Source organism: Megascapheus bottae, chromosome 14 (genome assembly GCF_031878675.1).
Source record: "Megascapheus bottae isolate mThoBot1 chromosome 14, mThoBot2.hap1, whole genome shotgun sequence".
NCBI classification, from domain to species: Eukaryota; Metazoa; Chordata; class Mammalia; order Rodentia; family Geomyidae; genus Megascapheus; species Megascapheus bottae.
In genome coordinates, this window is record NC_143522.1 from 59,721,791 (window position 1) to 59,736,630 (window position 14,840).

A 14,840-nucleotide genomic window follows, 5' to 3' on the forward strand; every position below is an offset into this window, starting at 1 on the left:
TATACTCATAAGATACTAAGAGGAGCCAGGAGTTTGGCCTAGTGGTAGAGTTCTTGCCTAGCATGCACAAAGACCAGGGTTCAATTCCTCGATCCTACATAAAAAGAAAAAGCAGGAAGTGGTGCTGTGGCTCAGGTGGTAGAGCTCTAGCTTTGAGAATGCCCAAGGATAGGGCTCAGGCCCTGAGTTCAAGCCTGGGACTGGCAAAAAAAAAAAAAGATATTAAGAGCTGGGCACTGGTGGTTCATGCCTGAATCTTAGCTACTCAGAAGGCTGAGATCTGAGAACTGTGGTTCAAGGCCAGCCAAGGCAAGAAAGTCCTTGAAGCTCTTATGTCCAATTAACTACCAAAGAAAGCCAGAAGTAGAGCTGTGACTTAAGTGAAGACAGAGCATAATTTTTGAGTTTAAGACCCAGGACCAGCACTTGTGGATGCACACACATGTTAAAGCCCTGATAATTTAATAATTAATAATTGACTGACTTGAAAATATTTTCAGCTAAAAATATAGCTTAGTGGTGGAGCACATACCTAATTTGCTTGAGGCCCTGGCTTTAATCTTCAGCACTAGAGAAAAGAACCAAAACAGAAGAGCATTTCTATCTATAATACTTGCTGAATTATATTTACTTCCATATTTGTAACAATACTCAAATGTTTTGGTCAACTTTCCCTTATAATGAGAAAAAAAGAACAGCAAATAGATTCCATTATCTACAACAGACTTTTTTTTTCCTTTTAGGATAAGCAAAAATTTGCAAACCACAACATACCTTCAGGAGAGCACACTGTAGGAAGTTCCGAAAGGATAACCAATGCAGCTGAAACCAATTTACTTCCATCTTCTGATAGCATCTGTGGCTTTGTAGCTTTTACTCCTGGGCCACCTGTCAATTCAGGATTTAGTTCTGGGAGTTGTCTAACTAGAATGCACACACACAGTTCTAGTGTTGCAAAGACCAAAGACTTTCCAGGCACAAGTCCTCCTGTGTCCTTGCCCTCTCCAAATTCTGGCAGAGTTTCCTTTTCGGCAGCACCATCATCAACTACGAGACAGAAGCAATAGTGTTTAATATACTTTGTGCTTGCTTTGCTTTTAGCAGATGGCTATTTCTGCTGTAGGTAATATATTTAATGGCTAAAGTCTTAGTGTGAAGGAATTAAAGAAAGCAATTATGGAGGTAAAATAGGTTTTTGCTTTTGCTTTATTGCCAGTCCCAGAGCTTGAACGCAAGGCCTGGGTGCTGTCCATGAGCCTTTTTGTGTTCAAGGCTAGCTTTCTACCATTTCAGTCACAGCATCAGTTCCAGCTTTTTGATTAGTTTATTGGAGATTGAGTCTCATGGACTTTTCTACACAAGGTGGCTTTGAACTGTGATCCTCAGATCTCAAACTCCTAAATAGCTAGGATTACAGGCATGAGCCACCGGCACTAAGCTATAGTTTTGTTGTTGTTGCTGTTTGCCAGTCCTAGGGCTTTCTCATGGCTAGAGCTCTACCACTTGAGCCACAGCATCACTTCGTTTTTTCTGTGTATGTGGCACTGAGGAATCGAACCCAGGGCTTTGTACATGCAAGATAGGCACTCTGCCATAGACCACAATCCTGATCCTATCAAATAGGTTTTTCTTTATTTTGGTCCATCACGGGGCTTGGACTCTGGGCCTGGCCACTGTCCCTGAGCTCTTCAGTTCAAAGCTTACCACCCTACCCCTGGAGTCACAGTGCCACTCTGGTTTTCTAGTAGTTAAGTGGAGATAAAAGTCCCATGGACTTTAGTGCCCCGGCTAGCTTTGAACCACAATTCTCAAAAATCTCAGCCTCCTGAGTAGCCAGGATTACAGGTGTGAGCCACTGCAACTGGCCTAAAATAGTTTTTATTACATTTTTTTTCCTGTTTCCTGATACTGAGGTTTGAACATAGCCTCGAACTTACTCTGCTTGCTTGCTTGGCTGCTGCTCTGCCACTTGATCCATTCCTCCATTCCTGGTTTTTGCTAGTTATTGTAGAGATGGAATCTGGGGGATTTTTCTACCTGAGCTGGGTCCAAACTGTCATTCTCCATATTTCAACTCCCTGAGTAGATAGGATTACCGATGTGAGCTACCAGTACTTGCCTGTTATGATTTTGTATTGTAATAGATCACACTCACATACTCACACACACACGGCTAAGTGTCAATGGTTCATACCTATAATCCTAGCTACTCAGGAGGTTGAGATCTGAGAATCATGATTTGAAGCCAGTCCAGGCAGTATAAAGTCCATGAGATTGTTAACTCCAATTAACTGCCAGGAAACTAGAAGTGGCGCTGTCGCTCAAAGTGGTAGAGCCCTAGCCTTGAGCAAAAGAGCTCAGAACAGAGACTAGGCCTTGAGTTCAGGCCCCAGAACCTGCACACACATAGATTCTCATTTCCCTCAAAGATCAGTAGCTTGGTTACTGACAATATCTAAGCTAACATGCAGAAGAGAATGAGAGGATTCAAAGCATGTCAGAACAGGCTTTGATAACTTAAACACAGAATTATGGCTACTTAGGAGGCTAAGCCCTGGAGCAGTGTGGTTCAAAGTCATCTCCAATTAACCACAGAAAGCCAGGCTGGAGATGTGGCTCAAGTGGTAGGTGCCAAGTATAAGCAAGCAAACTGAATAAGCTCGAGGCTCCTGAGATCAAGCCCTGGTATTGAAAAAAAAAAGTGAAGAACAGCTAGACACCTATGGCTCATGCCTATAATCTTAACTACTTAGGAATCTGAGATAGGATTGAGGCATGGCAAGTAAACGCACCAGATGCTTAACTTCAGTTAACCAGCAAAAAGCTGGAGCTGGAGATGGGGGTCAAGTGCTAGAGCATGAGGTCTTAAGCTTATGCCCTACTACTCAGAACTTAAAAAAAAAAAAGGAAGGTCCGGGAGTTTGGCCTAGTGGTAGAGTGCTTGCCTAGCATGCACGAAGACCCAGGTCCAATTCCTTGGTACCACATACATAGAAAAAAGCTGGAAGTGGTGCTGAGGCTCAAGTGGTAGAGCTCTAGCCTTGAGAAAGCCCAAGGACAGTGCTCAGGCCTTGAGCTCAAGCCCAGGACTGGCAAAAAAAAAAAAAAAAAAAAGTTCCAATTTTCCTATATATAGTAGATACTAAGACATTATTAAACAAAAAAATGTCAGGGTCTTTTGTCCCCGGTCCCTCTCGATCAGCAAGAGGGATGAGAACCCGCCTCAACCAGGACGAGCCAAGAGAGGAGAGGGCCCACTGACTGCCCGCACCCAGCCCTCCTTCTCCAGAGCACAAACAGACATATCAGGTAGGTTCTTCAAAGCAGGAATCCCTTTTCATTCCGGAAGTTCCTCCTCCTAATATCAGGTGCCAGAGCCTATCAGCACAAAGGTGGGCGGGACAGGGAGGTCCATGTGTTTACTACCACTATAGGTCTCAGCAGAGAGTGATAAAGCAACAACACATTTGTAACCAATGGTAATCAAGTCTTGCACCTTGCCTCATGGGCCTTGCCTGTTAGACCTTGCCTTGTTGCCCCTTGCCTCAAAGCAATAACACTTGTGTGTTTGTTGCCTTGCCTCTCAGCAGAAAGTAATTACCTATGATATAGCTCAAAGTTAGACATGGCGTTACTTGGCCCCCAGCACAAATAGTGATGTTGGTGGGCTGGGGATGTTGCTCATTAGTTCAGTATTAAGACGGCTTGCTGGGCCAGAGTGTGGCCTAGTGATAGAGTGCTTGCCTCCCATGCAGGAAATCCAGGGTTCAATCCTTAGGTACCATATACTCAGTAAAAGCCAGAAGTTGTGCTGTGGCTCAAGTGGTAGAGTGTTACCCTTGAGAAAGCCCAAAGACAGTGTCTGGGCCCTGAATTCAAGTCCCTGGACTGGCAAAAAAAAAAAAAACAAAACACTGCTTGCCTAGTGTTTTTCAGGCCCTACATTTGATGTCCAGTATTGAGGATTCTGCTAATTTGGCATTATGAGTCAACATTTACCTTCTGCGCTTCGTCTTTTTTCCTTTACATGTTCTTGAGCAGCACAAATAATCTGTCTTACTACTTCAAGTGAAGCCAGTTGAATGGATGGGGACTCTCTGGTCAAAATCACTCGGTGTAGAACATTCAGCAACTCAATACCCAAGTCCTATCATAGAAAAAAATATGTAGTGGTCACTATATTGGAAATGATACACATTTTTTTTTCTGATAAAATAATAACAAAGTTAAAAATGCCCTGACAAAATTCAGAAACAGAATATACTAAATTGCTCATAAAAATGATGTCAGTGCAACAAAGTTATGTAGTAAGAATTTTTTTTTTGGTCTCATGTTGGTGAGAGATGTAACTTTGACAAAGATCATAATCACACAGGTCCTAAGCCCAGAAAATAAAAAAAATGGAAGCAAGATGGAAATATGGTAAAAGAATACAAGGGCAAGCTGGGCACCAGTGGTTCACATCTGTAATCCTAGCTACCCAGGAAGCTGAGATGTGAGGATTGTGGTTCAGCATGAAAGTCTGTGAGACTTTTATCTTTAATTAACTGCCAGAAATGGCCCTGTGGCTCAAGTGGTAGAGTTATACTCTTGAGCTGAAGAGTCCAGGCTGAGTTCAAGCCCCATGACTAACCAAAAAAAAAAAAAAGAGGGCGGGGAGTTTGGCCTAGTGGTAGAGTGCTTGCCTTCATGCATGAAAACTCGGGTTTGATTCCTTGGTACCACATACATAGAAAAAAGCCAGAAATGGTGCTGAGGCTCAAGTGGTAGTGCTCTAGCCTTGAGAAAGTCCAAGGACAGTGCTCAGGCCCTGAGCTCAAGCCCAGGACTGGCAAAAAACTAAAATAAAATATTAGGACAGAATAACAGCAGGCAGATTCTCCAATTTATATTAAGGATGTCTAGTAATATTAACAGTGAGGGAAAATTATGACATTAAAATGGGTCTCCCTCTAAAAAATACACCAGAGAAACACTTATTTCATTTTCCTTATCTTTTTAAAATTACTCTGGTTGCTTTAATTTATGAAAATAGCAGGTATCAATGTCTTTATACTTGTTCTATTATATAGAGAAAACAAGCATAGAAGACCTACAATTGATTCAAGTCCAACTCAACTCAGGTAAGAATGTGACTAATGCTGTAAGCCTTATAAATGATAGTCTTAAACAGTCTATGCAGAGAAGAAATCAACGATTCATTTACTTCAATGTCGAGTTAAGTACCACAAAGTTAATATGTTGGATAATAAATGAGGCTAACAGCACTTATCTAATGCATATTTATCCTTGGGAGAAACCAAAGAAATATTATACTATGTAGAAATCTTATACTAACATAGCCACAAATGGGTATTAGTATCTGACTCTACTTACTAGCTAGGCAATAGGTCTTTCTCTCTCTTTCTCTCTCTCTCTGTATACAGGTATTGGGGCTTGAACTCAGCGACTAGACACTGTCTCCCTTAGCATTTTTGCTCAAGGCTGATACTTTGCCCCTTTCTTTTTTTCTTTTTGTGGTTAATTGGAGAAAAGAGTCCCATGGACTTTTCTGCCTTGGGCTAATTCTGAACCTCAATCCTCAGATTTCAGCTTCTTGAGTAGGTAGGATAAAAGGCATGAGCCACTAGCTCCTGGCTTCAGCAACAGGCTCTTAAAAAAACCTAGAGGGAGAACCCAGACAATAAAAATACTTTACAATAGGTAGGAACTACATGCATCATGAAATTTTCTTGAAGAAATGAGATGTAAGATCAATGTTCACAGAAACAGAAATAAAGACGAATGCCACATTTAAATCAGGTTACTGTATTACACAATGCAATATGGGATCTTTGTATTATTGCAGAAAGCAGCAGAGATAGGAAGTGGCAGTCAGAGACTTAATCACTACTGTGTCACCATAGGGCTGATGGTATTTTAGTTCAAAGGCTGGATGGTGCAGCTGATTTGTTTTCTTTGTACTTCTTTACTTTTTGTTTAACATAGTAACCTGAACATGTTTCTGTTCCTTGAAATCTACTGATGTCTAACAAAAAGAAGAAATCACCTGATCACTGCCAACCTTAGATCTAGGCCAAGGAACATCTAGAAGGGCCTGCAATGCGTGTAAACAAGCAGTAATGCTTTCCATGGATGCATCTGAGCGTAATGAACATAGAAATTCCACACTGGTTCCTGTGGAAAAGAAAAAAGGGTTCTTTGAGAGTTTTAGTTTATTTAAGTTAACTGATTGACTTCTATTTTGCTGAGAGTCATGAATAAGAAGCTTTGCAAAAAGGTAATACACCATTGTGAACTATAAACTAAATAAGGTAATTTAAAAATGGTTATCTGCACATATGCACACACACACACACTCATGCAGATTTGTCAAATTGTTTAGTTGCTATAAAACAGTTCAAAGTTGGAAAAAAGAACAATACAATTTTCCACAGAATTTAATATTTAGGGTTCTATAACTTTATTGCAATTAAAATGTGACCATCATGGATCAAGCAAGGTGTTTCGCATAAATCATTATACTATATTATCATAATAGTACAGGAGGCACTATTAACACTATTTCTCTCTCTGAGAGAGAGAGAGAGAGAGAGAGAGAGAGAGAGAGAGAGAGAGGGGGGGGGGGAGAGGGAGGGAGGGAGGGAGGGAGAGGAAGAGAAAGGGAGAGTGCTGAAACAGAAGCAGGATTTTGAACAAACCAGGCATGTGATCGACCATTGTGTTATACCCTTAACAAATTATTACTTGTTTTGAGACCAGAAAATAAGTGTTAAGAACCAAAGTAATTAATTTAAGTTTTAACATTTTTCTGGTGATGGTACTTGATTTCAGGTTCATAGTGTTTTATCTCAAGGGCGGCACTTTACCAATTTGAGTCACGATACTACTTCCTGCTTCTTGCTGATTAACTGTAGATTTGATCCTCATGGATTTGTTTTCAAGAACTGGCTTGGAAGCTTGAACCTCTGATCTCAACCTTTTGAGTAGTTAGGATACAAGAAAGAATCATTTAGCCAGTCCCTGGCTAAGTACTTAATTTTTGGGCTGGTCCTGGGGCTTGATCTCAGGACCTGAACACTGTTCCTTTTTTGCTCAAGTCTAGTGTTATACTACTTGAGCCATAGCTCCACTTCCTGCTTTTTTGGTAATTAACAGCCTGCCAGGACTGGCTTCAAATCCTGATTCTCAGATTTGTCTCTTGAGTAGTTAGGATTACAGGCATGACCTGCTGGTTCCTGACTTTTTTAAAAATTTTTTTAAAAATTCTTTTTGTTCTTGGAAGTGCTAAGAATCAAACTCAGGATTTTGCATGCTAGGAAAGCAATGACATTGAGTAATGCTTTTACTCCCTTAAAAGTTTCATATTCTATGAATCATAAATCTTAATTTGATAATTTACATTTTATTGATTGTTTGATTGTAATGAGGTTTGAACTAAAGGCTTTGAACGTGCCAGATAAGCCCTCTATGATTTTAGTTATATCCCCAGTCCTTTTTTTTTTTGTGCCAGTCCTGGGCTTGAGCTCAGGGCCTGAGCACTGTCCTTGGACTTTCTCAAGGCTAGAGCTCTACCACTTGAGCCTCAGCACCACTTCTGGCTTTTTGCTATGTATGTGGGGTACTGAGGAATCGAACCCGCGTTGTCGTGCATGCTTGGCAAGCACTCTACCACTAGGCAAAACTCCCAGCTCCTCCTTAGTCCTTTTGCTTTCAGTTTTTTTTTTTTAGGTAAGTTTGCTCTTCTTCAGACTAAGATCTTTCTACCTATATCTTCCTTGTAAGCCTGGATTAAAAGTGGGGGCTACCAAAAAAGCCTAGCTTTTTTGTTAAGAAGGGGCTCTTCTTCTTTCTTCTTCCTTCTTTCTTTTCTTTTTTTTTTTTTTTGCCAGACCTGGGGCTTGAACTCAGGGCCTGAGCACTATCCTTGGGCTTCTTCAAGGCTAGAGCTCTACCCCTTTGGCCGCAGCACCACTTCAAGTTTTTTCTATGTATGTGGTACCGAAGGAATTGAACCCGGGTCTTCCTGCATGCTAGGCAAGCATTCTACCACTAGGCCAAACTCCCGGCCTAGGCTTCTTTTATAATTTATTTAATTTATTCAACTTGATATTGAAGCCAACTTGTAATACAAGATTCTAGACTATATTAACATTCTTGGTGCAGAGCGTTTTTCTAGAAAGCATAAGGCAAAATTAAGTACCATAAAAATTACCATTTTTACAAAATTTATCTAGTTATATCAAGGCTATCGTTAACATCCAACAAAGAGTAAGTTAACAGTTACTAAGGAGACAGGCAATAAAGTATAACTCAAGAACAACTCACAAAGCACTTTAAGCTTTTATACCTATTTTGGGGGGGTTCTGTACCTGAGATTTTTTGCTTGGGGAAAGTTCTCTACCACTTGAACCACAGCTCCACTTTTGGCTTTTTTTCTGGTTAACTGTTTATAACAGACTCAAGGACTTTCCTTCTCCAAGCTGGCATGGAACATCTGAGTAACTTGGATAACAGCTGTGGGCCACTGACACCCAGCTGCTTGTTTTCTTTCCTTCTTTCTTTCTTTCTTTCTTTCTTTCTTTCTTTCTTTCTTTCTTCCTTCCTTCCTTCCTTCCTTCCGTCCGTCCGTCCGTCCGTCTGTCTGTCTGTCTGTCTGTCTGTCTCTCTCTCTCTCTCTCTCTGTCAATCATGGGGATTGAATTTTGGGCTTGGGTGCTGTCCCTGAGCTCTTTAGCTCAAGGCCACTTTCTGTTTTCTAGTGATCAAATGGAAATAAGGGTCTCATGTTCTTTAATGCCCGGGGCTGGCTTTGAACTGCAATTCTCAGATCTCGGACTCCTGAGTAGCTAGGATTACGGGCCTGAGCCACCACGTCTGGCTGCTTGCACACCCTTTTACTGACCTAAAATTAGATGAAACCTGTCAGTGTAGACATCCTCAGGAGACTTCGCTGTAGCACTGGATGATGAGCCTTGGCACATGGAAGTTGGTGTTACAGGCCTTGAGAGATTAGCTGCGCCTTCATCTGGCTCAGCAACAGCAAAACCTGTGCTCGTCAGCCACAAAGCTGAAGCATGGAGGATGAGTGCCCAGGAGTTATGATAATGCAATTTTGCATTTTCACTAGTCTCTGCTGTGTAGAAAGCACCACCTATGAATGGGGAAAAGGAAGCAGTTTTGGAAGAAAAGAAAGAAGAAATTAACTGCCAATACTTTTTCTCTTTTCTCTGCTGAACAAATGACCTTTTTTTTGGTTGTTGTTGTTAGTTATGGGGCTTCAACTCAGGGTCTGTGCACTGCCCCTGAGCTTCTTTTACTCAAGGTTAACACTCTACCATTTGAGTCTCGTGCCCATTTCCAGCTTTTTCTGTTTATGTAGTACTGAGGAACTGAACCCAGGGCTACAGACGTGCTAGACAAGCACTATACCACTAAGTCACATTCCCAGCCCCACGTATATGTTTAAAACAAATACCAATAACACATTTACTTATCTCTAAGAGTGATATTAACATTTTGTCTTACTTCCTTAAATCTCTCATTTTTTTCCTTGTAATAATCAGAATATACCTATAAATCTACAAGTAAACCCAATGGATAGTAAAAGACAAATAATTTCACTTGCACATGATTAATTAAATAGCACTCTGAGAACAGTGAGAATAAAGGAGGATATTCTTAGGAGACAATCACAAGGGCTCAACAGCTATGTGCAGAAGATCATATAAAATAATGCTTATCGAAATGAACTCCAAGAAATGGAAATGCTGTTTTTTATTGCACTATTAGAGGTTCTTTTTTTCTTTCTTCTTTTCTTTGGGTTATTCCTTTTGGTTGTAGTTTTTGATTTCTGTACTCTTTGTCTTGTATATACATGTATCGGATTTGGGGAGAGGAAGGGGTAGCACAGAAAAGGTGGGACAAAGGGTGTACCAACTCAGCAGTGAAACTCACTAGATACTCTATGGGAAACCACAATTAAGGGGGAAGGAAGTCAGGAGAAAACTCGGAGAGAATGAGGGAGGGAGTGACACTGCTCAAAAGGCAATTTATTACCTGTAACCCTTCTGTAATCATCTTTACACTAAAATTTAAAAAGTTATATAGTCTTACACTTTATTAATAATGTTTATATTTGTTATTACTTAAAAGAAATCCTGTTTTATGCATCTCCTTGGAACTTGTTTTCCCTCTTAACATGTTTATAAAATTTACTTACATTAAAAGATGTCTATCATTCATTTTTGCTAAATTGTTTCAATATATTAGCTCATTCTCCCTTTGCTTACATTTTATGACACTCTAAAGTATAATAACCATTTTCTTTAGAAATAATTTTATTTATTTTTATTTATTTTTTTTTGTGGGTCATGGGACTTGAACTCTGGGCCTGGACGCTATCCTTGAGCTCTTCAGCTCAATGCTACTGCCCTATCCCTGGGCCTGGGCAATGTCTATGACCTTTTTACCCCTTGAGCCACAACCCCACTTTCAGTTTTCTAGTGATTAATTAGAGATAAGAGTTCATGCTCTTTAGTGCCAAGGCTAACCTTGAACTATGATTCTCAGGTGTCAGCCTCCTGAGTAGCTAGGATTACAGGTGTGAACCACTGCACCTGGCTGGAAGTAATCTTAAAGTCTAAATAGAATGTGATGGGCTCAATCTAAAATACATACCAAAAGTAAATAATAACAGCCAAAATATCTGCAATAACACAGAATATTAGGAGTAACAATCATTTACCCAATACAAAAAAATGTGGAATTAGTAAATAGCATAAAATCAAGTCCCTATCGCCATTACATATTTGCAAAATAAATTCTTTCTTTCTTTTTTTTTTGCCAGTCCTGGGCTTGGGCTCAAGGCTTGAGCACTGTCCTTGAACTTTCTCAAGGCTAGCACTCTACCACTTGAGCCTCAGCACCACTTCCGGCTTTTTGCTATGTATGTGGTAATGAGGAATCGAACCCGGGTCTTTGTGCATGCTAGGCAAGCACTCTACCACTAGGCCAGACTCCCCGCCAGCAAAATAAATTCTTAATTCAACTAGTATTCAAAACCGGAATGGCAAAACTGTAAAGATTAAAGATCTTTGTTAAGGAAAAAAATGTGTCAAGTAATATACAAAAACACAAAACATAATGACAAACTACACTGAAGTTAAAAACAAAAGGATAGCTTATAGACTGGGAGGAAATAAATGGAAGACATACATCAAAAAGGAACAGTGTTAATATACACATATAAAAATTATTCTATCAAGGTTGGGAGTATAGCCTAGTGTTACAGTGCTTGCCTAGCATACAGGAAGCCCTGGGTTCAATTCCTTAGAACCACATAAACAGAAAAAGCCCGAAGTGATGCTGCAGCTCAAGTGGTATAGCCTTAGCCTTGAGAAAGCTCAAGGACAGTGCCGAGGCCCTGAGTTCAAGCTCCAGGACTGGCCAAAACAAAAACAAAAACAAAAACAAAAAAAACCCTCTTTCAGGAAAAGGACAAGCAAAATAAAAAATGGGGAATATTATGATTACAGTATTTATGGAAGAAAACAACCACCATAAGTTTATGAAAAAGTTTTCCCAAAGAAATAAAATTTAAAATTAAACAGTATTTTATAACCACTAGATTGGCAAAAAGTGAATATATTTAATATATCACATTGAAGAAGCAGAAACAGGTTGCTGGTGGGCATACACCATTGTTCAAACCATTTTGAAGAGTAATTTGGCATTTCTTATGACTTTGTGAATTAACTTCAGGTATCTACTCTCAATCGACACTTGGATGCTTATCCTGTATATGAAAATTGTTTTGGGAGAAATGTATTTGATAAAAATTATTGGGTACTGGAGAAATTATGAAAACTTAAAAGATATGAGTATTTTACCTCCTTACCTTCATCAGGAAGTTGGGAAGCAAAGTCTGAAGACAAAGTTAAGAGAGCAAAATCTTGAAGTGCAGCAAGCCAGAGTCTGCTTAGTGTGCCAAGGTCTGTGTGGACTAAATCAAGAAGTCCTTCTGAACAGGTGGTAGTCTTTGAAATTTGTTTGTGGTTTTTATGACTTTGAACAGCAATTATGTATACCTATAATTTATAAGTTAGAAACTGTTATATCTGATGAAAATGTGTCATAATACTGTTACAGTTTCTGAGGAGGCAGACTTATTCTTAAGCATACTGAACTGGAAATGGTCTGTGATACAAAAAAGCACACATATAGAAATAATCACACATACAAAACTGGCTGAAAACATATCGCTTTTTATAAGATGCATCAAGGATAACAAATAACTAGTAAATATGTTGCTGTTAATAACTTGGGGAGTTATTGACTGCAGCATTCTGTAGATTGTAACCTAACAGTCCATTTCAACATATAGCTACTAAAAGCCATTTCTGAACTGAAATAAACTACAACTGAAAATGTTTGTGAACACTTACTAAATAATAGCCAGTCATGGGTATATTTTGGAAGTTGAGATATGAGGATTTTTGTTTAAGCCAGCCTCAGCCATAAAGTTAGTCTCTTATCTCCAATTAACAAAGAGCTAGAGTTGGAGATGTGGCTCAAGTGGTAAAGTGCCAGCAATGAGTGGAAAAGATAAAAGGATAGTCCCCAGACCCTGAATTTAAACCCTAGTACTGGCACAAAAACAATGATTTGATAATAAACCAAGAGCTAAGATTGTAGAATACCTGAGCAAAACCCTGGGTTCAGTCTCTAGCACAGTAACACTGCTACTCCCCAAATACACACAGACACACAGACACACACACACACACACACACACACACACAATCCTTAAATTTAAGTTATTAATCTAAGATTGTTTATAAACAACTTCTACAATTTCAGCTATAAGTTAAAACGCACAAACCTCTGCCCAGGCTTTTAGCACAGCTAAGATCTCCATGGTAGAAGCACTTTCATTATATAGGTGACTTAAAGCTTCTTTTCCAGCCTGTATTTTTGTTAATGATGAAACAAGCAACTGATGGACTCTTCGTAGATCATTAAGGTCACTTACAACTCCACTTGATATCCAGGCACTGCAAACCTAATATTTAAGAAAATCAAGTTAGTTTCAGAAATTATAAATATCCCTTCCTGAGTTCAGCAGAGCTCACCTAATCTTGCTATTAAGTAACCCAATATAATATACCAAGAAGGACAGTCAAAAGCCAACCCTTCAAAAAGGAAAGAAAACTGAGGTTGATACAAGGAAATGAGTGCTATTTTGCATAAAAATGAGACATTAATATTGGTAAATGAAACTCTGAAGTCAGAAATACCTGGATTAACATTTTACTTAATTCTCTACTCTTTTTTTTTGTTGGTCAAAGTTAAGTTTTTTTTAAAGAATTTATTAATGTTGATTTTTACATCAATTTTAAATGACAAGTTTAACAAACAAGTGTTCAAGGAGGGAATCTCTATTTACAATCACTGGGACTTAGTATTTAGAACTTAATCAAAATTAGGCTAAGGGTTTGTATGCCATAGAAACATATTAAAGAAATAAAATATTATGTCTATAGAGACATAGGTTTTTATGTCTATATAGTTATATTTATATTTCCATTACCATGTCCAGAGCTTTGGGTATGCAGTTATTGAGTCCTCGCTCTTGTACTCTTTGGATTTAATACCCACATATTAAGGATACCATGCGCCTTTTGTTCCTTAAGTCTTGACTTGTCTCACTCAACATGATTCGCTCTAGATTCATCCACTTCCCTGCGAATGCCATTATTTTATCTTGTCTGTTGGCTATGTAGAATTCCATTGTGTATATATACCACATTTTCTGTGTCCATTCATCTGCAGTAGGGCATCTGGCTTGTTTCCATCGCTTGGCTATTGTGAATAGTGCAGAGATGAACATAGCTGAGCAGGTGTCCTTATAATATATTGGGTCATGAGTTTAGGATAGATGCCCAGAAGTGGTATGGCGGGATTGTAGGGAAGGTCTATTCTCAGTTCTTTAAGAAACCTCCACACTGCTTTCCAGAGTGGCTGAACTAGTCTACATTCCCGCCAGCAGTGTAGTAAGGTTCCTTTTTCTCCACAACCCCGCCAGCAACTGTCCTTGTCTGAGTTCAAAATTTTGGCCATTCTTGTTGGGGTAAGGTGGTATCTTAGGGTTGTTTTTATTTGCATTTCCTTTATGACCATAGATGATGAACATTTTCTCATATGCTTTTCTGCCATTTTAATCTCTTCTTCTGATAAGTCTCTCTTTAGTTCCCTTGCCCATTTAGTGAATGGTTTATTGGGTTTGGGGGGATTAGTTTCTTGAGTTCCCTGTAGATTCTGGATATTAAGCATTTGTCAGATGTATTGTTGGTGAATATCTTTTCCGAGTTGCTTGGCTATCTCTCTACTTTTGCAACTATGTTTTTATCTGTACAGAAACTTTTTATTTTTAGGTAGTCCCATTTATCAAGTCTCTCTCCAATCTGTTGTGACCCTGGGATTCTGTTCAGGAATCTTGTGCCTATGCCTATGAGTTCCAGTGTCTCTCCTACTTTATCATATAGCAGTTTCATAGTTTCCGGGTCTGACGTTGAGGTCTTTGATCCATTTTGAGTTAATGCTTGTGCATGGCGAAAGGCTAGGGTCAAGTTTTAGTTTTCTGCATGTGGCTGCCCAGTTTTGCCAGCACCAATAATTGAATAGACTGTGTTTGTTCCACTGTATATCTTTGGCTCCTTTGTCAAATACAAGTTGCCTATAGGTATGTGGTTCTATTTCTGGGTCTTCTATTCTGTTCCACTGATCTTCTGGTCTGTTTTCATGCCAATACCAAGCAATTCTTGTTATTATGGCTCTAT

The 14,840-nt window shown here is 39.3% G+C and overlaps 1 protein-coding gene across 4 annotated transcripts in view; it reads right to left on the reverse strand.

The window, feature by feature from the left end:
- Heatr5a (HEAT repeat containing 5A) overlaps positions 1 to 14,840 on the reverse strand; it is a 110,179-nt gene that overhangs the window by 10,729 nt on the left and 84,610 nt on the right. For 3 of the 4 annotated variants that reach the window (XM_090345353.1, XM_090345352.1, XM_090345355.1), the window contains 6 exons: positions 12,884 to 13,063; positions 11,900 to 12,089; positions 8,906 to 9,154; positions 6,050 to 6,177; positions 4,000 to 4,147; positions 775 to 1,047 (listed from right to left, as the gene is read on the reverse strand). In XM_090345353.1, coding sequence (XP_090201479.1) covers positions 775 to 1,047; positions 4,000 to 4,147; positions 6,050 to 6,177; positions 8,906 to 9,154; positions 11,900 to 12,089; positions 12,884 to 13,063 — 1,168 coding nt within the window. The remainder of the gene's footprint in view (positions 1 to 774; positions 1,048 to 3,999; positions 4,148 to 6,049; positions 6,178 to 8,905; positions 9,155 to 11,899; positions 12,090 to 12,883; positions 13,064 to 14,840) is intronic. The other variant, XM_090345354.1, reaches the window with a different exon arrangement.